Source organism: Thalassophryne amazonica, chromosome 23, assembly GCF_902500255.1.
Source record: "Thalassophryne amazonica chromosome 23, fThaAma1.1, whole genome shotgun sequence".
In the NCBI taxonomy this organism is placed as follows: domain Eukaryota; kingdom Metazoa; phylum Chordata; class Actinopteri; order Batrachoidiformes; family Batrachoididae; genus Thalassophryne; species Thalassophryne amazonica.
The window spans coordinates 33,733,501-33,757,645 of record NC_047125.1 but is presented as its reverse complement, the minus strand read 5'-3'; the positions used below and the strand labels follow the sequence as shown (position 1 = coordinate 33,757,645).

At 43.7% G+C, this 24,145-nt stretch overlaps 2 protein-coding genes and 2 long non-coding RNA genes across 4 annotated transcripts in view; 3 read left to right on the top strand and 1 right to left on the bottom strand.

Annotated features, from left to right (window-relative positions):
- Nucleotides 1-1,420, top strand: part of poln (polymerase (DNA directed) nu) — a 53,848-nt gene extending 52,428 nt beyond the window's left edge. The window contains exons 22-23 of the mRNA XM_034164130.1: nt 25-86; nt 640-1,420. Of these exons, the coding sequence (XP_034020021.1) occupies nt 25-86; nt 640-735 (158 nt within the window). The 3' untranslated portion in view covers nt 736-1,420. The remainder of the gene's footprint in view (nt 1-24; nt 87-639) is intronic.
- A 177-nt stretch (nt 1,421-1,597) lies between these two features.
- LOC117504635 lies at nt 1,598-2,407 on the top strand. Its single transcript, XR_004558856.1, has 2 exons — nt 1,598-1,838; nt 1,974-2,407. It is a non-coding gene; the product is annotated as an uncharacterized LOC117504635 (long non-coding RNA).
- Nucleotides 2,408-6,456: 4,049 nt separating this feature from the next.
- Nucleotides 6,457-22,233, top strand: LOC117504634. Its single transcript, XR_004558855.1, has 4 exons — nt 6,457-6,470; nt 11,719-11,721; nt 12,353-12,356; nt 22,088-22,233. It is a non-coding gene; the product is annotated as an uncharacterized LOC117504634 (long non-coding RNA).
- nat8l (N-acetyltransferase 8-like) lies at nt 8,129-22,051 on the bottom strand. The gene is made up of 3 exons (XM_034164129.1): nt 21,742-22,051; nt 20,486-20,650; nt 8,129-8,568 (listed from the first exon to the last, which is right to left on the bottom strand). Exons 1-3 carry the CDS (start codon nt 22,028-22,030, stop codon nt 8,201-8,203), a joined length of 822 nt encoding a protein of 273 aa, XP_034020020.1. The 5' UTR covers nt 22,031-22,051; the 3' UTR covers nt 8,129-8,200.
- Nucleotides 22,234-24,145: the final 1,912 nt, after the last annotated feature.

Below are 24,145 nucleotides of genomic sequence, written 5' to 3'. Positions count from 1 at the left end.
TTATATGTGTGTATTTGTTCGTAGCTCTTGTGAGGACCACGATGGAGTCTCTCCAGCACATGGACGATCTCGGAGTCCATCTCAAGGTGACCCAATAAAATCTTGAAATGCACATTTGGAAATGGAGCCTAAAAGAGGCTTTATCCTCTGCTCACTTCGTTGGTCTGCACAGATATTTATCATGCTTGAACTGTGGGTGGCGCTATACCTTTCCTCTGCTTTGCACCCATTGCTGAGCATTCGGTGTGTTAGCAGTGTCCTAAGTCTGATGATGATAAGTGAACTTATTTCAGACTTTGAGCTATATTGATACAAACCCCACAGCTCTCCCTGAAAGCTGACTCCAGATGAGCAGTTAATGTTAAACAAAGCCATCACATTCTTCTTGCACAATGCACCTGCTGCACAGTAATGCAGGAAAGAAGCTGCAGAGGCATGTAAACCTGCATTTATTCAGCTTTAAAGTGAGGTTTCTGCAAATATTGATCTCATGAAATGATAAACTTTATTTTCATGTTGCAGGATTCATCAACACTTTTGGTAATTTACTGCCGTAATGAATTATGTCTGTTATATTAATTGTGTTATCTGTGTGTGTGTATCTGTACACGTTCACACTTTTCTCTGTGTCTTTTCTAGGTTCCCCTGAAGGTGGCAGTCTCCAGTGGGAAGTCCTGGGGTTCCATGTCTGAGATGAACCTCCCAACAGCACCTCCCTCTGCTCCCTCCCTCTAGCTCTTTGTTTCCCTCCTCCGTTTTCTTACCACCTCTCAGTTTTAAGGGGACATTTCTTTGGCCGCTGCTGGCGTTTGCTCCACCCTCTGTGGGTGTCGTTCTCAGTTCCTCTCCCTCATACTTCAAATGCCTCTCTCCATCTCTCCCCATCTCTCTCTCTCTCTCTCTCCTTCTCTCTCCTTGCTCGTCTTGCATCGATGTTGCTATGGAAACCAGGCAGTTGTAGCTCCTTCCAAGCTCATAGTTCTCATTTTTGCTCCATCCGTATCCGGGGGCAACGGCAGGAGCTGCAGACTGGATTGCACCAGTTCTTTTTTTATCCTTCATAATGCACCCCCACCCCCCAGATAAAAGTCCTGGTTTTTCTCCTCGCTGCCTCCGTTTTCACGCCATCTCGTCAGTGCCTTTTTTCTGTAGGTGAAGCTAAAGTGTTCAGTATTTGGTCGCCTACAAAATTATTTTTAGGTGCAGTTTTCACACCGTGTTGGCCACCGTAGAGCCGTTGTGAGCCTGAAATATTCTGTGTTCTGTTTGAGGCTGAGTTGTATTTGTGTTTCCTTCAAACTGAAATAAATCTCACAGTTTCTACATTCTGGAAATCTTTACTTGAAAAAAATGAACTGAATTTGTGAGACGGAGCGGAATGTCGACACCGTCACAGTGATTATGGAGCCGGTGGTCGATCTGTTGTAAGGTAGATGCTCACATGGCGCTCTCCCGTGCACACGCACACTGTTACACAGGTTTCCAGGCACACTGACATTTTCAAGCCGTTTTTACACCACCGTCCAATGAAATCCCTTTAAGCTGACAAACTATGGAACACCTGCTCTCTGCAGGAATTCACACGTTTCTACAGATGTTGCATGTTTTGTTTTTCCCCCCACATGTATTTGCAGCATTCCTGTAGTTTGCCTGTTGAGCTTGTCAACAGGAATGTGAGCAGCTAATCCTGATGTGATGGAAGCTTTTCCCGCCAGGTCAGTGTTGGCGTTTCAGAGCCGGCGGACAGTGTTATGGAAATCTGCCCCTCCATTCTGTCATTGTTGTGCGGTTTAAGGGTGCTCAGTCTTCCCCCTTTTTGAAAGGACTGCGAGAGACTGGTATGTATGCAAATTCCTTTTTGGTGTTGGGGGGGTACAGAATGTAGCTCCAATAAAAAAATGACTCCACGTTTCGTGGACAAAGTGTTTTGTTTTTTTTTTGTTTTGTTTTGTTTTGGGTTTTTTTGCCTGCAGGGTGCACGAGGACGTACGTGTGAGTGAAGCTTCTAATTTAATGACCAAAGCTGATGATCTGTCAGACGGCTGTGGTCGTCAACAGCAACATCATTAGCTTCCTCTAGCTGCCATGGCAACCGTGAGATGCATGAGTACAGACGATATAACTTCAGGTACCTCAAAATACGCTTAGTTTGCCCACTTTTTGTGGTCAGTCATATATAAAAAAAAAACTTCACTTTCAGAACGTAACAAAGCTTAATGCATCTTGGTTTTTAATTCATACAGTTTATATGTACATCCATGTTCAGTCATAGTTTCCAGAATGCAGCAAATTCCATCTTTACAGCTATACAGTGTTCCAGTTATGAGTATAAAACAAAGAGTTAATAATAATAATAATTAATCATAATCCTGGTTTGATCGTACAGCAGTTTTCCAAAAGAATGACAGAACGAAAACTGAAAGTAAGTCGGTTAAATTAAAAACAAAACAAACAATTATAAATAACTGCAGTCTTATTGAGGTGGAGGCAGGCTGGTTCGATTATCGATGCTAAACCATGTTTTTTGTGTCTAGGGCACCCCTCAGGGTTCAGTGACAGTAACATGGTTGATCTATGTACTGGACGTGAGAGTATCTCTTACCCGTAGGGCCCCTGGAACTATTCTTCTTTTAAATTCCACATCACATTCAAAGCACCCCCCCCCCCCCCTTTTTTTTTCTGGTTGACCTGCCCGCCTTCCCACAGCGTGTCTGCATATCAGACCCCTCTGTGCTTTGTGCAGGTTGGTTTCCCAGCAACAGACAAGAGCCATGACAGGGTTCCATGCCAGAGACAGAGCCCAATGCACACTAGCTAGCTAAGTTCATTGCTAACACCGCTGCTTCCATCGCAGGCTCATTTTGCTGACTTGAGTCTTCAAGCAGACAGGCAGGATAAAGGCGGCTGTGTCTGAACCCGCCAGTAGGCGTCACAGGTGCCAGGCCTAAGATGGTGCATGCAGCAACCTCCAAAATCGGTGTCTGTTAACAATAACGGGATTATTGTGAGGTCATACAGACGGTGACACCTGTACTTTCAATGAATCATTTGCTTTTTGCAAAAATCTCTTGAAATATAGTTTAAATCTTCAGGGGGTTTTTTTTTTTACAAAAGGAGTAGAAAATAACTCCTACGTGCTATTTACAGTTAAAAATACTTTACACCTTTACATTTAAATTACACTTAAAACAAATACTTTGATTGTTGCTTGTTAGAAACGTTGCTCCGGGATTCTGTCAGCTGCAGCGCCGTGTTGTTACTCGATTGGGTTTCAGGTGTACTGGGGCCTGCAGGAGCGTTCAGCCCAGAGACCACTTTCAGGATGTCACGGCGCCACCTTCTGCCTGCCTGCTTGAATCTGCATCCCTCGTCCTCCCGTGATGTCGTCACGAACATCTGTACAAATGTGCAACTCTTTGAAAACAAAAGTACAAAAAAGCAGAAAGGTGTACAATCAGGCGCCCCCTTCAGGCTTTGCGCACAGTCAGTGACGGCGTAGAGCGATGAGGGTTTAACATAATGCAGCATTTTATGGTTGTAAAAAAAATCGGTGTAGATAGCGTGTCGTTACTTTATTGCTTAATTAGATGGCACGTGAGCGCAATTGTTCTAAATATTAATCGGCAGAGGATTGTGTTGAACATCATGTAACCACAAGGAGTAAACATGCAGCGAATACTGCCATCTTCAGCCATTTTTATCCTCCAGAAACAGCCGTGGGTCATAGTGGGAATGACGGTACATATGGATTGCGATAGAAGGAAACCACTTTTTTTGTAGGAAATGTAGAAAATAAAAGAACCTGTACTGCAATAGCAAAACAAGACACAGTTGTGCTACAAGTGCTCGTGTGTTGGTGGCGCCTGTGGCTGCGGGGCCGGAGTGAGTCCATCCGCCTGAGCCACAGTGGGACAGATATCTCCACCGGAGCAGGAGAGAGAGATGGAGTCCATGCTGCCGCAGAACCTCCTCCCCAAACCCCCTCCTCTGCCAAAGTGGCACGTTCCTCCCTCGTCCCTCGCGCTCCTCGTGCGGTGGAACATTCCAGACGACGGCCATCTTCTGAGACAAAAGCCACCGATCGGGCGCAGCAAATAATACATTAAAGATACAGATATTTACAAAGTATGCAAAATGACCAACGGCTAATATTTTGTCACATAATTTTTTTATAAAGCAAAAAACAATCAAAAAACAACCTTCAATCAAACAAAAAACAACCAGGATAGACTTTTTAAAAAAATTTAAACTGAGACCTTAAATTTTGGCAGCGAAGGACACATTACATCCACATGATCTGTACATTTGTGCACGTTTGAAGTGAAACTTTTTTGGGTGTGCCTAATACTTTTTTTTTTTTGGCTTCAGACTCCTCAGCTTGTGCCTCGTTGCTGTTATCAAAATTCAAACATCTGGTCATGATTTTAAAGTTCTGCAGTAGTGGAAAATAAAAAAGGCCTTCAGGCATCCTCAACCAATAATAGCAAAGCGCATAAGTCACAGGAAAACGCGTCGGCTTGTTTTCAGATTGTATTTCAGCATGTCAAAGGACTGGCTTGTTGCTAAACTGACACTCAGAAGTTGCATACAGTTCTACATTCTATTCATACTATGACATGATGCAGCGCGCGTCACCGTTAACTGCTCAAAACTCCCGTAAACCGTGCAGTCCACAAATCCACCATTTGGTTCAGCAGAAGCCCTTGGAGTTTTGAATCCTTCCTTTGTTCACAGTCCCGTGTTTGTTCATCCAAACATACAGAAAACAGCTAATTTAATCAGGCAAAAACTGAAACCGGCAGCAGCAGAAATGGCTCAGTCTGAACAGGCTTCACATTCTTCTACAAAATCCACATCACTCATTATGGGACAGTTCACCACGGCATCGGAGCTCTGCGATTCACAAAGTCCAGAAAGGACCGTGGTGACGTAACCTTGAAGCATCAGCACCATTGACCTGTGATCCACTTTATCAAGATCAGTCGGGCTCAGTTTGAAGACCAGCTTACTGAGTCGGGCTCAGTTTGAAGACCAGCCAGCTGCACTACTTAAGATCTGTTTTGGTTTAGAAGATATTTCAGAAGCACCTGTAGGTCAGTGGTAGCTGCTGCTCCAGAAACGTCACTGCGCATTCTGGTCGCCTGTCGGCTCATGAAAGCCGTCTGAGGTGTCCTCCACGTGTTGGCCCTCACAAAACGTCTGATGTTTAGCTTTTGAGAACAGCTCTGTCTGATGCCCCCAAACATTTGTGCCTTTGTAACTTTGTAGGGAAAACATGATTGGTTCATTCTAATTAAAAGACAAAGGAACTTGTCGCTTGCTAGGCCTTGTCTTCCCAGTGTATGAAGTACCGCGGGAGCTGACACACATACCTGGAGTACAAGTACAAAAGCTGAATGTTTGTTCACAATAACCAAAATGTGGAAAATAGATTCAAAACAAATGTCTGGCCCTGGTTCAACACCTGCTTCCTGTTGGATAATATCTGTCACACCCCGCCTGCATTTTAAAACTCCCCCCTCATGCTGCTTTATAAAAAAAAAAGAGTGCTCAGGTTTTCATGCTAACGTTTGTTTGACTGCAGGTCGGCCTTTGAAAAGCCACAGTGTTAAATGCCCATCAACTGTAACCCCCACAGCAATGCTTAATGTCACACAGAGTTAAACTAAACCGTAATTAAAGTTACTGGGTGACACTTCCACTGTATGTCCTGTGCAAGGGGGGAGGGAGCCCCCCCACCCAAAAAAGTTATATTTGCATTCAAAAACACATTTCATGCAAACATTACAGTTTGTTTTTCAAATCAAACAAATGCACATGTTCATCTTTAAAAAAAAAAAAAAAACTTTTTTTATATGTATATATATATTTATATAGTATATATCAGTTACATATGTTGTTTTTTTTTCTGCACTTTTCCAGGACAGGCGCTGTACACACGTCGCGTACAGAGGCATGCCACACTTGCATTGCTTTTTGCATTCTTTAGCTGGTTGGCTGGCAGGCATGATGTCATCCAGGCAGTGCTGGGGGGGTGTCTGTAATCTACACCGCCATTACGATAAAAAAAGAAAAACACGTGCACATATGCTCCGTCTCATCTTCTGGCTCCTCTCCATTACACCCATTTACACACACACACACACACACACACACACTTGCACGCCGTCGTCCCATGCAGCCTGGCACTGGTCCGTCCCACAGTAGCAGAGGAGGAACCACACGCTGCCTGGATGACATCACAATGGGGGGCGGGGTCTGGGCTCGGTCCAACAAGCTTCAAATGGAATAATAAAAGCAGTGCCGGAAGGCTCTGAGCCGCATGCAGAGATGGGCAGGGAATGATTGGGCCAAGTACAGGGAAGGTTAAAGGTCAGAGGAGGGTTTAAATGGAAGGTTTGGGGTCTAGCCCAGGGTTGCAGACAGATTCATCGTGACTGAGAGGGAGGGAGGGAGGAGAGGGGGAGAAGGTGGCAAGACAGGAAGGTCGGTACGAACTTCATGGTGTCAAGAGTCATGTCCTTTTTTTTTTTTTTTTCTTGTACTTTATATGATTTTTTTTCTTACATTTTTATTAAATTTTACTTTGTACAAAAGGTGCGATGACACAACTGAGGCTCAGAGACGTGGATGGCTGAAAGTACTGCTGGTTGTGTGGCTGGAGGATGGAGATGGAGAGAGATGTTGAGGGACGTTTGTTGGCTACGTTTTAACACAGTAAATACACGGCGCAAAAACAGAAGTCCGGGGTACTATTTGTGCTCAGTCATAACCCGGATTCAGTTCATCAGCATGAAAGTGGAGCTGTTTTGTCATTAACAGTTATATGCTGCGGCGTGGTTAATGTCTGTTCAATGTCAAATCATAAGTGTTCAAACTGTGACAGTTCAACCCTTTTTTAGGCCCCCACTCAGTGAAGTTTGGCGTCTGTAAACGTTTCATTTCTGCACGATGACTTAAAAACCTGCCTTGTCTGATTTTTAACCATTTCTTGGTTTTGTATTGGGGCAGACAGAGGTGTGTTCCTTTTGAAGATGGGCTCTAAACACCACATACCAATTGTAAAGTGCCAATCTTTCCCCATACAAATGCATCATATGCCATCTTTAAAGCACCAGTCTTTCACAATATAGAAATAATTTCCAGAATTCATTATCACCGCTTCTGTCAAACCAAACGCCAACCTAACGTATGAGCGGGGGCGGATTCCACACACAGTCATTGAGCCACATTAAAGTTGATGTGTGTGATTATGAGAATAACATAAATAGGTTAATTGTCAAACTGACGTTATGGTCCAGTATCGACCCGTAATCCCGTCAAACACAAACGTACAATCTCACATTCAAGATGAGAGCTCCACCCTCCTGTCACCTCAGCCAATCAGAGACTCTCTGTCTCCACAGCTCCAATGAGAGAGGCCGTGATGGACTGAGGGTCGACCTGGAGCATGAAGGAAAGAAGGGTCAATCGACTCAATTATGTTTAGAGGAGGAGCATCTAATGGGAAGGCGCTCTCTGTGGGGTTCGTTTCCATCCATCAGATGCAGGAAACATCTCTGTCCTACCGTCACCCACTAACTGACACCGGTGAAGATTCATTTGTGTGTTTGTGTGTGCATGAGTAAAATGTGACACTGCATGATGTGAGTGTGCAGTGCTGTTTGTGCCCCCCCCCAGCCCAGGTCTCACTGCACACCGGGGACAGAAGAAGTGGGAGGGAAGTGGGGAGAGAATGGGGGCGGGGCAGAGTGGTGCAGTGTGGAGCCTTAATGAAGTATTGACCCGAGTCACGTGATCTTAACGCCAAAGAGGTGGGGGGCCACTTAGACGTCTCACATGAAAGCTGATGATTATTTTCAGGGGCAAAGATCCCAAAAGATTCAGAAAATAGAGGGGCAATAAACAAATTATTTAAAATGTAAAAATATATTACAAAAACAACAGCAATAAAATCATACTAATAATAAAAAATGTTAGTGACTTTAAAGATGAAATAGAAGTTAAGTTGGACTTGAAGTTAAATCTAATGACAAAATAAATAAAAAGCTGTCAGAGGATGAGGTCGGGTTCTCAAGTGAAGGAGGGTCGATGCTCGCTTCTCTCTCTCTCTCTCTCTCTGTCTCTCTCTCTCTCTCTCTGTCCCTCTCTTTCTCCATCTCCCCTCTTCCTCTCTCGCTCTCTCTCTCCCTGTCACCTCTCACTCCTCACGGAGCTGCAAGCGGTAGCGGCTGTAGCGGATCTGGAAGAAGAGCCTCTCCAGCGGCGAGCGGCTCATCCCGGGAAGCCTGTGGTTCTCGCTCTGGCCCGTCTGACGGAAACCCAGCGACTCATAGAGCTTGTGGGCAGCCAACTTGACAGCTGTTGTGCCGAGGACCACGGCAGCGTAGTTGTTGCGCACAGCGAACTCCAGGACGCGACGACCCAGTGCCTTGGCGATGCCCTTGCCGCGGTAGCGGGAGTCTACTGACATGCGCCGCAGCTCCACCGTATTGTCGTCCTCGCGGCCCTGTGCCGCCACAATGCCCACCACGCGGCCGTCCAGCACTGCCACCCAGAAACGGGACCCTGACGGGGAACAATGTGATTGGTGGCATTAGATTTTAAACACCTGTGGCGAGAATCAGCAGTGGATTTGCACAAACACCAAACTGTCTTAAGAATACGACTGGAGCAGCGCTCGTATGAACAATCCAAAGAAGTACTGCGCTGGTTAGCAGCAGCAAGTCAACTTCTGTGTCTCCATTAGCAGCGTTGTCTCACGTCACAGTGGCTTAAATGGTCTGAGGGGAGGATGAGAGCATGCTGGGAAAAGATGGAGTAGAAATGCAGGCTGACGGGTTCTTAATGGCATCAACCACTCAGTGAGACGCAGCTGATTAAAGCACAGACGTGACCATCACTCCTTTAGGTCTGAACGTAGAAAACCCATCTCCCAAGTCAGACTCACAGCCAAAAAATGAGAGTGTGATTTTAAAGTTTGTTTCTCACTTTTGGTTATATACTGAAATTTCAGACTATAAATTGCATTTTTTTAACAGTAGTTTGTAGGTTCTGTGACTTGTATGTCAAAAACAGTCCAAAAGAATAACAGTTTGGTACATTCTCAATACAGAGGAACCCCTGCCCGAACATTAACAATAATTGGCTGATGTTTAGTAAGTAATTAATTAATTGTGTGTTTTGCAGTAGGTAGTTCCTTGTGGATTGTTCTTGATGAGTTTATAATATACAAAGTCAAACACATAAAGGGGTCACATTAGGTTTTTGGCTGAACATTTTTCACTTCATTTCCATGTAATTATCCTGGGATTAGACCTCATCATGGAGGCAAAATATTTACACATCAAATTTGTTCAAATTCTAATAACCAAATTCGCAATGACACTCTGTCGTGAGATATGTTGATCTTGCTGAACTTTCAGGTGAAACGGTGTCCAAAATGGAGGCAGCTAGCATATTAGCTAACCATACCATGTAGATGTACCATACCATGTAAATTTTTGCCAGTGTATTCAAAACTAGCATGCAGGTGTAACAGGATAGGAAAATTACATGGCTTTTATGTAAATACTGGTATCCAGCAGGCTAGTTAACCTAGCCCATTGATGACAGTGGGCTAGGCTAATTATTTCATCACTATGCTTTTTGTTCCACCCATTTTTGACATTGTGTGACTATAGTTCTCTTTACCTGTACCTAATGTGACCACCAGGCAAACGTCAATCAGGTTTAGACCAACATAGACACAGGTCAGCAGGTGATGCTCCTCCCCCAGAGACCCGCCACACATTTGAATATTTTAAGGGGTTCGCGTAGCCGACCGATACGGGTTCTCAATGATCGAGGCTGATTTTTAGAAAACACGGGGTCTGATATGTTTTTGCATGTGATGCAATCCAACAATTTAAATGATACACTTAAACAAATGCCTTTTTTTTTTGTTTGTTTTATGCTGCGACCATCTTAACCGTCTCTGCTCACGTCTGATTTCCTGTCAGGGAACGTTACATCCAGCTTTGACTTGTTTCCAGCTGTTTCAAAGCAACTGTTTCCACTGTTTTACGGCACCTGTCTGCATGTGAATTGACACAAGTGGCACAAAAACCATGTTACACTGTCCCGATGTATAGAGGGAACATTTCTAGAAGAATGACTGTTGAATCTAAACCTGCTGGCACATAAAGCAGGGTGCTTGTTGATAATTTACTGACTCATCCTGCTGCTTCAAAAATTGTTCACCTTTGCAGTGCAGCGTAAAGGTTCTTCAACTTGCCAAATTTGTTGGTCCTAATGATAATCTTTGAGTAGAACGACCTTCTCATCCTGCTCTTTTATGACGTAGCAATGGTTGAATGGTGTTCCAGGCTGTGTCGGTAATCAACGTTACCTTCGTTACTACAATCTGTCATACAGAAAAAAAAAATCTGACGGGCAGAAGTCCACCTGCAGATTATAAAATCTCTCTTTTTGTTCATGAACTTTGAGTTTACAGTATATTCTCTCTCTCGCCATCCTCTGTGATGTGTCCTCTATTTTCCTGATGAATCACAGCGCTCTCACCGCACGTCGTCACCCACACAAAGAGGCGGTGACGTTAACGCGGTGCTTTTGTCGTCCTCTGTGCCAGCAGGGATTTGATGCCTCTGTTAAGCCGATCCGGAGGCTTCTGTTACTGAATCAACTGTCACGTGTAGGCTGCGGCGGCAACAGGCGAGCTGGAGAGCGCCCCGTCCCATCAGGGCAAAGGGGGTGCAGCGCTGTCAGCTTAGCGTCAGTGGTTCACTGATCTGCTGGGAATTTACTGTCAGTCACGTGGTGAATGTTTGGGATCGAAGCTGCTTCAGCGTGACGTGTTCACAGACATTTTACCGTCTGGCAGTCTGGCAGTTTGTGGTCCACTGCACCATATCTGGGTCTTCCCAAATTAAAATCAAGTTTGTGAACGTGATTACGTGCAGTTTTGACTGCTGAGTGATTGTTCCAGCAGGATTTGGTGGTTAAGCGATTCCTTGCTAATGCTGCAGAGTGATGCTTCATTACAGGCAGATGTCAAACTCCTGTGGCGCTCTGCCGCGCATTATTCTGCTCATGCATGTGTGGGAGAGACGCGTGAGGCGGGTGATGCTCCCATAAAGCTTTCCTGACCATCTGCCTGAGCCGAGCCTAGGCCATTTAGCAATGCAACTCCTGGACAGGCCACCAGTTCACAGGTTACGTCCTATTTACATCTGTGTGGACTGAGATGGTATTGAGTCATTAGCATGGCCAGGGATCGAACCCAGGCCTACATACTGGTAGTCCACTGAGGTTCCTGCTCAGTTTTTCCCTGTGTACGTACAAAGATACACCTTGTTGTACACAACCTTGGAGTATGTGCACACCAACCCATGCAAATCCTGTCAGACGTGTTTTAGGGATTCTTACAAACATCATGAGTTGATCGTATGTTTCTGGATGTGTTGTACTGTATCAAAGCCCAGTGGGTTAATCTGACGGCTAAACTGGTTTCATTTTGAGAATAATGTACAGACACCACAGACTTTGTTCCTCTACAGCCGCCTTAAATCTTCTCAAACAGCGGAACGCTTCAGTTGGAACTGTTTGGCAAAGTGCACCACTGCATGAAAATGAAATATTGCGTTAATGGAAAAGGGCGAGGATGTGGAGGCGGCTTTAGCTGGATTAGCAGAAGCGTTCCAAGTCTTTTCAGTTGAGATAGTTTGGACTGGACAGTTAAGACTTTGAAACTTTCTCTGGTAGATGTACTCTGTCCTAAACTGGTGGGGTTTGTTTGGGCTCACAAGGTTTGATGAGGAGATTCGTCTTCAGGCCTCATCTCCATAGCAACCACCTGTCAAATATCATTTGACGAGCTGTGTTGCGTGTGCATTGAGATTAGGGATGGAAAGATACATTGTGTATTGCAAAAATCATATTAATCATATCTTTTTTTCCCTCTAAGGAGTATCATGATACCATGAAAAGTAAACTACTGCAAAGAAAAAAGAAGCTTTTTTGCCAAATAATCATAAATTCTTCATAAAATATACAAGATTTTGAGCCATCTGTCCACAAAGGTTTGCACCGCTTCCTTTCTAAATGGTGTGAGTGAGCCTCCACTTCTGTTAGAGGAGCAGGGAGCCGGCTCCTCCTGCGTTTCAGTGTGCGGCGTGCACCAAGAAATCCTGTGAGTGAGCTTCAGGAAAAAAACAGAAAGGGCGAAAGAAGTAATGGTTTGTCCTCAGTGAAGGAAAGATGGAGGCACCAGTGATGGTGATGAGACAGAAAGGATCCATTATAGCTGCCATGAATCCAGAGGGAGAGGAGAGAGAATCTTTAGGGAGGGGAGGGGGGTGAGGCAAGGCCGCCAAAATCTGATTAACGCGCTTTTTTTTCCTGACAGATCTGTTTTCTTCTTGATTTCAATATCTTGTTTATTTATGACTGTTGAGACCTGACATATGGTATCAGAACCGAAAGGTAAAATAAATGCACACACAGACGTGCACGGCAATGTTTTTTAATGGTCTCTAACAAGATTATCCTCTGTTCTCTCAGATGAAACGGAGACCGTTAATTCATCCAGACGCCGTGGTCTTTAAACTTATTTCCTCAGCACTTTGTGGGCGTGACCCTGACAAAACTGGTCACAGTTCGACTCTGTTTGCCTTGATTTATGTAAAAACTAATCCGTGAATTTGCATGAATACAACCCCTGGCAAAAATGATGGAATCACCGGCCTCGGAGGATGTTCATTCAGTTGTTTAATTTTGTAGAAAAAAAGCAGATCACAGACATGACACAAAACTAAAGTCATTTCAAATGGCAACTTTCTGGCTTTAAGAAACACTATAAGAAATCAAGAAAAAAAGATTGTGGCAGTCAGTAACGGTTACTTTTTAGACCAAGCAGAGGGAAAAAATATGGAATCAACCAATTCTGAGGAAAAAATTATGGAATCACCCTGTAAATTTTCATCCCCAAAACTAACACCTGCATCAAATCAGATCTGCTCGTTAGTCTGCATCTAAAAAGGAGTGAACACACCTTGGAGAGCTGTTGCAGCAAGTGGACTGACATGAATCATGGCTCCAACACGAGAGATGTCAATTGAAACAAAGGAGAGGATTATCAAACTCTTAAAAGAGAGTAAATCATCACGCAATGTTGCAAAAGATGTTGGTTGTTCACAGTCAGCTGTGTCTAAACTCTGGACCAAATACAAACAACATGGGAAGGTTGTTAAAGGCAAACATACTGGTAGACCAAGGAAGACATCAAAGCGTCAAGACAGAAAACTTAAAGCAATATGTCTCAAAAATCGAAAAATGTACAACAAAACAAATGAGGAACGAATGGGAGGAAACTGGAGTCATATTCAGTGATGAATCTCGAATCTGAATTGGGCAAGGTGATGATGCTGGAACTTTTGTTTGGTGCCTTTCCAATGAGATTTATAAAGATGACTGAGAACATGTAAATTTCCACAGTCATTGATGATATGGGGCTGCATGTCAGGTAAAGGCACTGGGGAGATGGCTGTCATTACATCATCAATAAATGTACAAGTTTATGTTGATATTTTGGACAATTGAAAGGATGTTTGGGGATGATGAAATCATTTTTCAAGATGATAATGCATCTTGCCATAGAGCAAAAACTGCAAAAACATTCCTTGCAAAAAGACACATAGGGTCAATGTCAATGAGCAAATCTGATTTGATGCAGGTGTTAATTTGGGGGATGAAAATTTACAGGGTGATTCCATAATTTTTTCCTCAGAATTGAGTGATTCCATATTTTTTTGCTCTGCTTGGTCTAAAAAAGTAACTGTTACTGACTGCCACAATCTTTTTTTCTTGATTTCTTATAGTGTTTCTTAAAGCCAGAAAGTTGCCATTTGAAATGACTTTAGTTTTGTGTCATGTCTGTGATCTGCTTTTTTTCTACAAAATTAAACAACTGAATGAACATCCTCCGAGGCCGGTGATTCCATAATTTTTGCCAGGGGTTGTATATAGGAACTTAAAAAAAAAAAAAATCTATAAAAATGTTTAATCTTTGGGGACTTGAGCTAATGTCATCAGGCCTTTTGATTTGTCATCAGTTCCCACAGTTTACAACAATAACTTAAAATCAGTAAATCCCAAATTAAAAAGGTTTATAGCAAACTTTAAAATCTAACTTTGATGCACTTGATCAATCAGAAAAAGCGGCTTTGTTTTGCTCATGTAATATCACATAGATGTGTCTGCCCCCTGTTGGATGGTTAGTGGATACAGTATTGATAATTAGGAGCAGGTGTGGCTGTCAGAAAGATGGATTGTTTCAGCACAGAAATGTACTAAATCAACGAAACAAACTTTGAATTTAAGATTTTTTCATGGCAGTTGTGTTCTAAAGCAAAACACAGTCTCTCCTCCTCACAACCCCCGGGGAAAAGAAACCGACTGAAGTAGCTGAAGGACGTACAGGGTGAACGAGAGAATATTTATGCACAGATACTTTCTAAATCGGAGAAATAAACAGTTCGTAGCTTTTACAGGTTAAAACTTGAAAACCACCATCACACGTCCACACAACCCTGCAGAAAGGATTTTGTGTGAATGTAGCTGATGTAGACACGTCTTCATGTGCGCTTCAAGTTATATGGAGCTTCAAATGAGCTCGTCAGTTTCTTTTTCAAAGCCTAGGACTGAAGACCAATAAAGCCTAGATCTGGTGCACACCACGGCATAGCCGTGACGTAAGTGAAATGTTGATAGATTTTTAAATTCTGCGTTGCAGCACTCCTCATAAATGAGTTAAAATACTTTTTTTTTTTTTTTTTTTTTTTTAAATTCAGGTGTTGAAGTACTGCTCTCCTGTGGAGGAAACATCACCTCCTTGCTGTCAGGGTGATTGATTGCCGTGCTTGCCGCTGCAGCGCCCCCTCTGCACCTTCCGCGGAAATGAGGAGTGACACAGGAGACGGAGGCGGAGCACCGTGAGCTTTGATCTACGGTACACGTCACTCACGCGGCTCATTATTCAGTAAAATGCCTCTGAGCCGGTCAGCTGTCAGAATCGGGCTGTGATTGGTCACCAGGCAGCTGGATGCTGTGAAACGTCCAACAGAGAAAAGGAACAATGAGCGATCAGTGTGCGAGCGGGAGAGGGATGAGGATGCTTTATCACTTTGGCCTCCTCCAGCTGACGTCCCCCAGGAGGTCTCTTTGTCTGAGCGCTAACCAGCATAGCTCCGCCTCCTCGTACAGATGAGGAGCGCGCTCCTCCCCCTTCAGTCTGCCACCCCCCTCTGCTCGCCGTGTTCAGAGCTAAAACAAACAAACAGAACAGGTACCGGCGCAGAAACGGCGCGCTGACTGACGGATTTTACGGTGTCAGTGACGCCTCGTGAAGCGGCGTGTATAACGACACCGTGACCCGCGTTATTCAAACGTCACCTGACCTGACGTGAGTCACGTCACCCCGCCCACTACCCGAACGGACATTTAAATAAATAAAATGATTCAATAAAGAGGAGGAATAAAAGGCAAAGTGTTCCAAATCAATTGTGATCCACAAATGACTCAATTTATAAGTTGCCTGAATCACAAACACGCTTTGATTTGTGGTGGGAAAAGTGCTTTTTGAGCGCTTTATTTGAAATTAGGTTTTGGGCTCAGGCGTTTTATGTACGACAAAAAGAAAAAGTTTAGTTTTGCTCTTATTAAACTTTAAGGTAAAATATTAATAATGGTGTTTGTACCGTATGCTTTTAAAAAACAGAATAACTCACTTTGATGAAAAGAGAAATGAGACTAAATTACTGCTTTCAGTTGAACTTCTGTTGGACTGATGATTTCCTCAAATACAACCTTCAAAGTTTAACACTATTATGTAAAGGACGTTTTAATTGAGTTTGCCTTTGAAAGGTCAGCGGTGTTTTTTTGTTTTATTGCACCCGCGTTGACCGCACCACAAGTGGGAGTGGTTTGTGTTGCCAGATCATGTTTAGTGTTAAAAGTTTAATTTTAGCACCATGTGCTCACATTGTGCCCTTTGAGATGTGGATCAGGCTGTGCAGCATTTATTCTCACAGGAGTAAAATTTATATTCTTATTAGATTGTTGTCAGAGTAAATTTATTGCAGCTGTACAGTGAAAAATCAAGCTCATCGTGGCAACTTTTATTGCTGAATGTAGATTACAAAACCTGCCAGAAATGTCACGTGACTGCTTGTCAATGACATTTTTGTACTTTTGAGATGATTTTAAATTTCTTTTGTTTTGTCTGGTTCGTGCAATGATGCACATTTATCCCATCAGGAATCCACATGGATGGAAAACAGTCAATAATATTTGATATTCCAGTGCAAGAGGACAACAGGATTAAAGAACAAATCCAGCAGTAACGCAAGTCCAGGTCTTCTTCACAGATAGTTTTTACCGCTGGTGAATAAATGTGTGTGGCTAAAGAAGCTTTTGCTTTATACCCAACATTTTCTGGAAGAAACATTCCCGTTTCTGTCGTGGTAATTTATCTCAGAAAAAAATCTCAATGTATACTGTTGATGGACACATATCAGAATGATTGGCTGATCACTGGCATTTGTTTGTTTTGTTAGCAGAATAACTCGAAAAGTAATGAATGGATTTCAGGAGAATTTGGTGAGCAGATGTGTGATGTTCCAGGGAATAAGTGATTCAGTTTTAGAGGTAATCCAGATTACATTCCGGAATGGACATCCAGCAGAATGTTTGGCACATGGCAACATTTAACTCAAAAAGTTGAGAGGTTGTTGATGAAAATCAGTGAACAGATGGATAATGTCCTGGAGAATGAGGGATTTTACTTTGAATTTGATCCGGAGCATATTTTGGATCCAGAATCCGGAAGAGATTTTTAAGTATTCAGGCATATTTAATTCCAACAAATATTAATAATAAGCCTTGATAATATTTTGTCCGCAGATGCATAATGTCCTAGAAATTTATTTGTCATTTTTGAATTGATCCAGAAGAGTGTTGGAGACAGGGCAGCACTGAACTTGGATCTTAATGGGATTTTATGAGCATACAGATAAATTCTGAGGAATAAAGGCTTGAGGCTAAACGCAAGTGAAAGTAGGTATTTTGGTGGTGTGTCGTATGCATCATTGGCAGTGGTGTGCGATCTCTGAGTATCTTCTAGTTCTTGGCGTTGTTCTTTAAAGCGCCTGGAGGATGACTCAGGGTTTGGAGATTTGCACCAGCAGGTGTTGGTTTTAATTGCATCTTAACTGTTGCGTTCACTCAAAGGTTATTTGGAACCAGATTGGTTGGCACTTGTTTAAAATCTCTTTACATAGAATCTGTAGCAAACTCAACTTCAAATCCAAGCTGTGCTTCCACAGCTGAGAAGTTCTTTACATGAGATAAGATAAACTTTGTTGATCCAGAAATGAGGAAAATCACTGTCAGTGTCATTCAGTCACAATCGCACAAATCGTGTAAAGGACATAGAGGATTGGCAGCCGGATTTATGTGCCAGCAAAGACTGATCACTGGACTGTCGATTGTTTTAGTTGACAGGCATGTTTGTGTCGTCACTTCTCCTTCAACTTGCTCTTCTTCTCTTACTGCTGCAAAACTTTAAAAACTCCCAGTGCGCCCTCATCCCCAACTCTGTCTCATTCTGCTGTTTCACTTACAGCCACGTTTCTTTTTCCATCAGGAGAGGGTGATGAGGACAAAGGCGGTGCAGGTTTTCCTTGCAGTCAGTCACCTCAGCAGAAGCTCCTCCCCCTTTACTGATGAGCTCCTCCCCTCAGCTTCAAGACGTGCTGATCTGTGTCCTGGAAAACCTGCACGGCCTCGGCCCTTCTTGGCCCTGCTCTGTGAGCTGGTTTCTCGCTGGCAGCTTACACCGATTGACGCTCATCATCCCGCCAGCGTATTTGAAAAGACTTGAGATCGACAATCAGCTGAACACTTGTTGTTACACCTCAGAGCCGACCTGACACATACCGACTGTGCAAGGGGAAACTTGTCCCAGAGCTTTGAAAACTGCCTGGGAAGAAAGTCTGTACAGCATCAAACAATGAGGAATTCTACAATAATGGAATTACATTCAGAACAAGCTTATCAGTGGGCTAAAAATATGTCCAGAGTGCACTGTGATTGTAATTCCATTACTGTGGAACTGCCTCAATACATCATGGAGTCACAGTGGAGCTGAAAGAAGCTGCCTCAGAGAGCATTTTTAGCTCACTTCAGTTTAAGAATGAAAATCTGCATAAAGTAGAAGGATTAAAAACATACCTATGCACTGTGTTTGGCAACATGGCCACAAATTCTTTTTGCCCATCACTGGCGTATTTATGCCAACAACATGTTGCTGCCAAACTAGAGGTTGAGAATGACCCATGAAGTGCTCACTGATCCATCAACACATGGTGTTGTGGTAAATCACAGCTGGGAGAGGGATTGGATCAAAGTCCTTTTGGTGGACTTGCACAAAGAACACAAAACTAGTGTCCTTTTGCCCTGCAGGTTTTGCTCGTTTAAAAGGATGCTGGCAACACTGGCACTTCCAAATCACACCCAACGCAGTGTTAAAGTGTAAAATTGATTTTAAAATCGACACTCTACTTTTAAAAATGACATCCTTTCAGGCAGAACTTGATTTTAACTTTAAATCAAGGCAAAAGCACCAATAATGTTTGATGTTGGCTGTCTGCTACATGATGTATATCAAATCAGGAAATCACATAAAACGTACAAGACAAAAGATGTTGTATCAGCTGCATCCAAATGGATATTTGCAATTTGGGACATTTATGGACAGTCATCGATGTCCTGATTGGCTACCAGCCCTAAGAAGCTGACAAACTCCAAAAACAAACACACACAAAAAACCCCCACACTGTGTGTTGAAAGAGACGGAGAGATGAGGAATAAGTGTCTGTTTCAGGTACATTCACACAGTCCTTTCTGCAGGGTTGTGTTTTAGGTATGAAACAATCAGAAAGCAACAGTTTCTCTGATTTAGTACATTTCTGTGCACAGCTGTCTGTCTCACTGTCAACCACCCTGCTCCTAATTTTCATCACCCATCCAGCATCTGAATCTGCAGCTGGTGGCAGTCTGCATACATAAGTAAAACAAAGTAGTTTTTTTTTTTTTCAGTTTTTCCTCATGACATGCCCTCTTAATTTGGAGATGTACAAGATAATGGCACATATTGTTTGTGAGTTATTACCATACAATCAAATTGGGATGCGCTCAAATTGATGGATAAAGTTTGAAGATTGGAGTTTGTATATTTTGTAGGTGTTAGTTTATTGACATTGTGCTTGAAACATGGTAAAAATGCTTGTTTGGTTGTTTTAAACCAACTGTTATGGATACACTGTTGGATTTGGTTCCATCTTATATATATATATATTATATTTTATATCTGTGTGTCCCTGAAATACTTTCACATCGTCTGTCACCGACTAACAAAAGGGGCATCGTAACATTTTTCATCTGAAATACATGGAATACCTTGATGATGTATACTAGTTCACACAGGTGCCACCAGGGGGCATTCATGGTATGCAAAAGTACATAACATCATTGACAGAAGCTTACGAATTAGTGTTTTTATTAAATTATTCCCCAACTGTTAGAACATCGAGTTCAGGGACCGATCATCTACACACCTGGAATGTCATAGGTGAAACAATCGCTAACTCACGAACGTCTGTTTCTAGCTGTGGTATGATCACTGGCATTGTCCAAGAGCAGTGGGGCTTGACCCCTCGAAACCCTCACAACCCTGCAGGAATAATGGGAACGCAAAACTGCAGTTGTGAATGCCGTGGATTCCCAAACCAGAGTGCACAAGGTCATAGGGACAAAAACAAAGGAGGGCAGTTGACAGACTGAAGCAACACCTTGTTTTCCTGACAGCCTGTCTGTCGCTTGGGTTAACACCAACTAAACGAGAACGTGTTTGTGCAGCACACGAGCCAGCCGTCACTCTCAGCCGTGACTGGACTCCCGGGGAGAATTAATAGGCTGAGATGATCCGAGAAGTGGATTGATTTTTCCAATTAGAAGACCTAGTGGAGGAAATGAGGCCTGCAGACACCGAACGTACTGCAGAAAGTGTATCAGCAGTTTCCTCTGTGCGATCAATAAGCCCTCTGAGCTGAAGAAGCAAGTGGGAGACCAAAGGGGGAGGAGAAAGGAGAAGGGAAGGGGAGAGACAGCCTGCATATTTGATAAGCTGCCTGCCTCTGCATTGCTGAAAGTCTCACTGCTTTATCAGGAGGCTCTCTGATTTATCCTGCTGCTGCTTCTCTGGGATTAAAGCCGTATTTTAACATATTTGAGGAGGTTGAGTATTTTTTAGAGGTGACTTTTTACAAAGCTTAGTCTTTTTGTAAAAAATGAGCACTGGCGGTGGAACATCTCTGACCCGTGTCTCATTATTCTCAGTAAAGTGTGAGCAGCAGGTTTCCCGTCTTACCTGTGGGTTTCATGTAATATGTCTCTATGTCAGCCATGTCTGTGTGCAGAGCACAGTCCAGATAGCTCTGGATAACTTTCCTGCTGTAGTAGTAGCGCGCGCCCATCAGAATGAGGGGCGCGCAGCAGGTCAGCGTGACGGATTTGGTCACAAAAAAGCACATTACTATGGAGAAATGGAAGAAAAATAAACGAAACCTGTCAGAAAAGAGAATCACATGTTTGATTTTTGGCGGAAATTGACCCAAGACAGACAGAAAAAAATCAGCAGAGACAGAATGTGATATTTAAGCATTTAGGGATTAATTTCACAAAATCATTCATTCATCGAAGCACATCAGCTGCAGAAAATTTGGACAATAAAAGTTTTACTGCACTTTTGAACAGAAGTTTGTAATGAAGTCATTAATTAGGAGTGACACTGGGGGGCGCAAGCACACAGACACAGGCAGGGGGGTGCTGCATGGAGCATGTTGCAGCATCACATGCAGCAGTTAAGTTTACTCCACTGCATCCTCAGCGGCTTTAACTTTGGTGAAATATTACAGAAGAAAAATAAGCGATTAATGATTTAAGCAGTTTAAAAAGGCAAGAAATGTTAAAAATGTTTGCATACTTGCTCCTTATGTCAGCCATGCTGATGGGATCAACAAGCGATTAAATAAAAAGCCTTAATACATAATAATAAACATTATTACTTTATCTAAATCAGTGCGTTTTTTAAAAGGTGCAAGTGTGTTCGAATTGGTTGTACATAAAGGTTTCAATCTGCACCATCAACAAAAGCCAAAGCGGATCAGTGCATGCCTGGTGCACATGGGGGGGGGGGGGGGGGGGTGTCACGGTACGTGCATACGTGCGTTTTCCCAAGGGTGCGCCACGGAGTGCGTGCACGCACCCAGAGGATCAGTCCTCAAATTCATTCACTCATTCATATGACAGCACCGGCATGTCATCACACCATCATCCGGGCCACCGTTACACATGCACCATGCGCCTTTTGTTGCACGAGGAGCAACATGCTGCGCTGGCTCAATGGCACTGCAACACACTCTAACCATGCTGCCCGCAAGGCCACGCAGTGCAGACAATGTTAGATATGTGTGCGCGCCTTACAAGAGAATTATCAGCCAAAAAAAAAAAAAATGCACAAAAGGCGGAATTGGTAACAAACTCATCGAGTTAAATGAATAAAGTTTGATTAGAAGCATTGCTCAAATTTGGGCTGAATCTGGCTGTGGGAAAGCGCGCACTTACCTGTCAGGAGCGCGTACAGACACTGGGTCCTGGGCTGCTGTCTGAGCCCCCTAAAAGCCGTGTTGGGTATCCTCTCCATGATGCCCTCGTGGAAGATGCGCCGCGCCTCCTCCTCATCCTCACGCTCGAACTCGCGGATGAAGAAGGCGTCTTTCGGCGCCTCCTTGGCCTCGGCGGCGCACAGAGCCGCGCTCCACATCATCGACTCTTTTTTGGTCCCAGGTATAGCATCGTGTTCGTCCGCAACTATTTTAGTCTCGCAAACCATTTTGGGAGACGACAAATGCATGCAACTGGCCGCGCGAAACGACTGCAGTTCGGGGAGGAACAAAAGGAAAAAAAAGAGGGATGAGAGTGAAAATGGATGGATTTTTTTCTCCTTTAAAACGGAGAAAAGATGGAAGGGGTAAAAGACGAATGGGGATGTTCTGCTGCAACCCTGAGCCTTTCTGAAGACCAAGACTTGCCGGTGTGATCCAAATCGTATTTATAGGCGGGTAGACGCGGGTTTCGGGGGGGCGTTCCTCCCGCCGCGCAGATTGGTGGATCCGGTGCGCCGTTAGATGCTGCTAGCTCAGAGAGGAGGGAGGGAGACAGCCGCGCTCCTTCTCGGTGTGTCGGTGTGAGGAGGAGCAGATTGATGGGTTTCTGAGCAGATTCGTCTTCAAAGGAGGCGGATCCTCGTGCGCTTCCACGGCACCAAGACGCGTGGCGCAGCGGGCGGACGCCCGGCTTTATTACGTTTAATTACAATCGGAGCTGATTTTAAAATGAAAGCTGTTTGGCGGCGGTGCTACGGGTGTTTGCGCGCACTGCGGGCTGCCGGTGACTGACAGCTCTGCTGCACTGCGGTGGTTTCTCCGCGCTTTTTCTTTGTCGCCCCACAAACCGGCTCTCTGCGCATCTGAATCCGCCCCCGCTGCCCCAGTCTAACTTTACGCACCATCACGGTGGCGGCTCCCGGCGGTGATGACGATGCTCGAGTTCTTTGTTGTTTCTCGACGCTCCCTGAAAATAAGATTTAATCTTTATTAAAAACCGCTCGGTTGCTGTTAATCTGCGCAGGGCGTTGTTTTTTTGTTTTTTTGCACTAAATTGAGAAGGTGTGGTTGCAGTTGGCGCACAGATTAGAAGAAAAAGGGCGCACAGCACATTCGTGCGCCACCTCTCCATTACGCATGACGCACGCTTCCTCCCGCCGGTGATTTTGGAACAGTTTTTTTTTTTTTTTTTTTTTTTTTTAGCGGGCGTCGGCTTCAGGCGCATAAATCAGAACTAGTTTGAACTGGTTCATCATTAGAGGCAACCTGCCCCCACCCGCTTCTCCTTAAGGTAACCCCACCCGCCCACACATACGCGGGGGGGGGGGGGGGGGAGCCTCCATGTAACCTGCACCACTTTGTCAAAACGTGTCTGCGCGCGCTGGCTAAGGCGCATATTTGCTGCACAGAAATGCTGGAGAGCTTTTTCTTTTTTCTCCTTCTTCTTCCTCTCTCCTTGCATCAGCACCCGCGCACCATGCAGACCGGGTGGAGGATGCTCCGTGCATGCGCACTGGTTCCCACAGGCTTCACTGCTGCCTTCACGTGCAGTTGGTATTGTCAGTATTCAATGAGCGCATTCTTTTAGTCAGGGAAACCACGTGATGCAGACGTTCTGGATTCAAATCACACAAAAGAAAATTCACTTCTACCACAGCGATACTAAATCTTAACTTAATTTGACCGTCAACAAGGTCAAATTAAAATAACGGATTTCAGTCTCATTTTGTGCATGTCGTTCCAGGAAGCATTGGGTAGATATTGATACACCTTTTGGTTTATTTTCCAAAATTTTATAATAAAAACATTCTGCCCGTTTGCCTAATAGATTTCCATTAATAACAAAGACATAAGTGATCACGTGATTTCCTTGGCAGAGTTAAGAAATCTGACACTTTGGCTGAGCTCAGCAGGCAAAAATGATCAGAATTACCAAAAGTGCTGATCACCTCATTGATCAATGCAGACAGGGCGGTAAATCCACCAACATTTAATGTTATCTTACAGCAAGAAGCGCTTCTGTTGGACAAATACTAGTAAATCATAGAATATAACACACAAGAAAGCATAAATCGTCACAAAAGTGAATGCGGTTGACCTTTTGTGTAGCAATTTCTGATTTTCCCACTAGATGGCAGCATGTCCAGACAAGTCTGAGTGACAAAATTACAATTGACAATGTATCAAAATGTCTTGATTGATGAAGTGTTCTCATGTTGAAACTCAGCATCGTGCAAAATTACAGACCCCCTCTGTTCATCTGACTGAGTTATCAATGATCTTCCTTGGACTCCCACATGAGCAGTCAAATACTTTTATTTACAGATAAAAATATGTCAAACACTGCAAAATTTACTTAATTT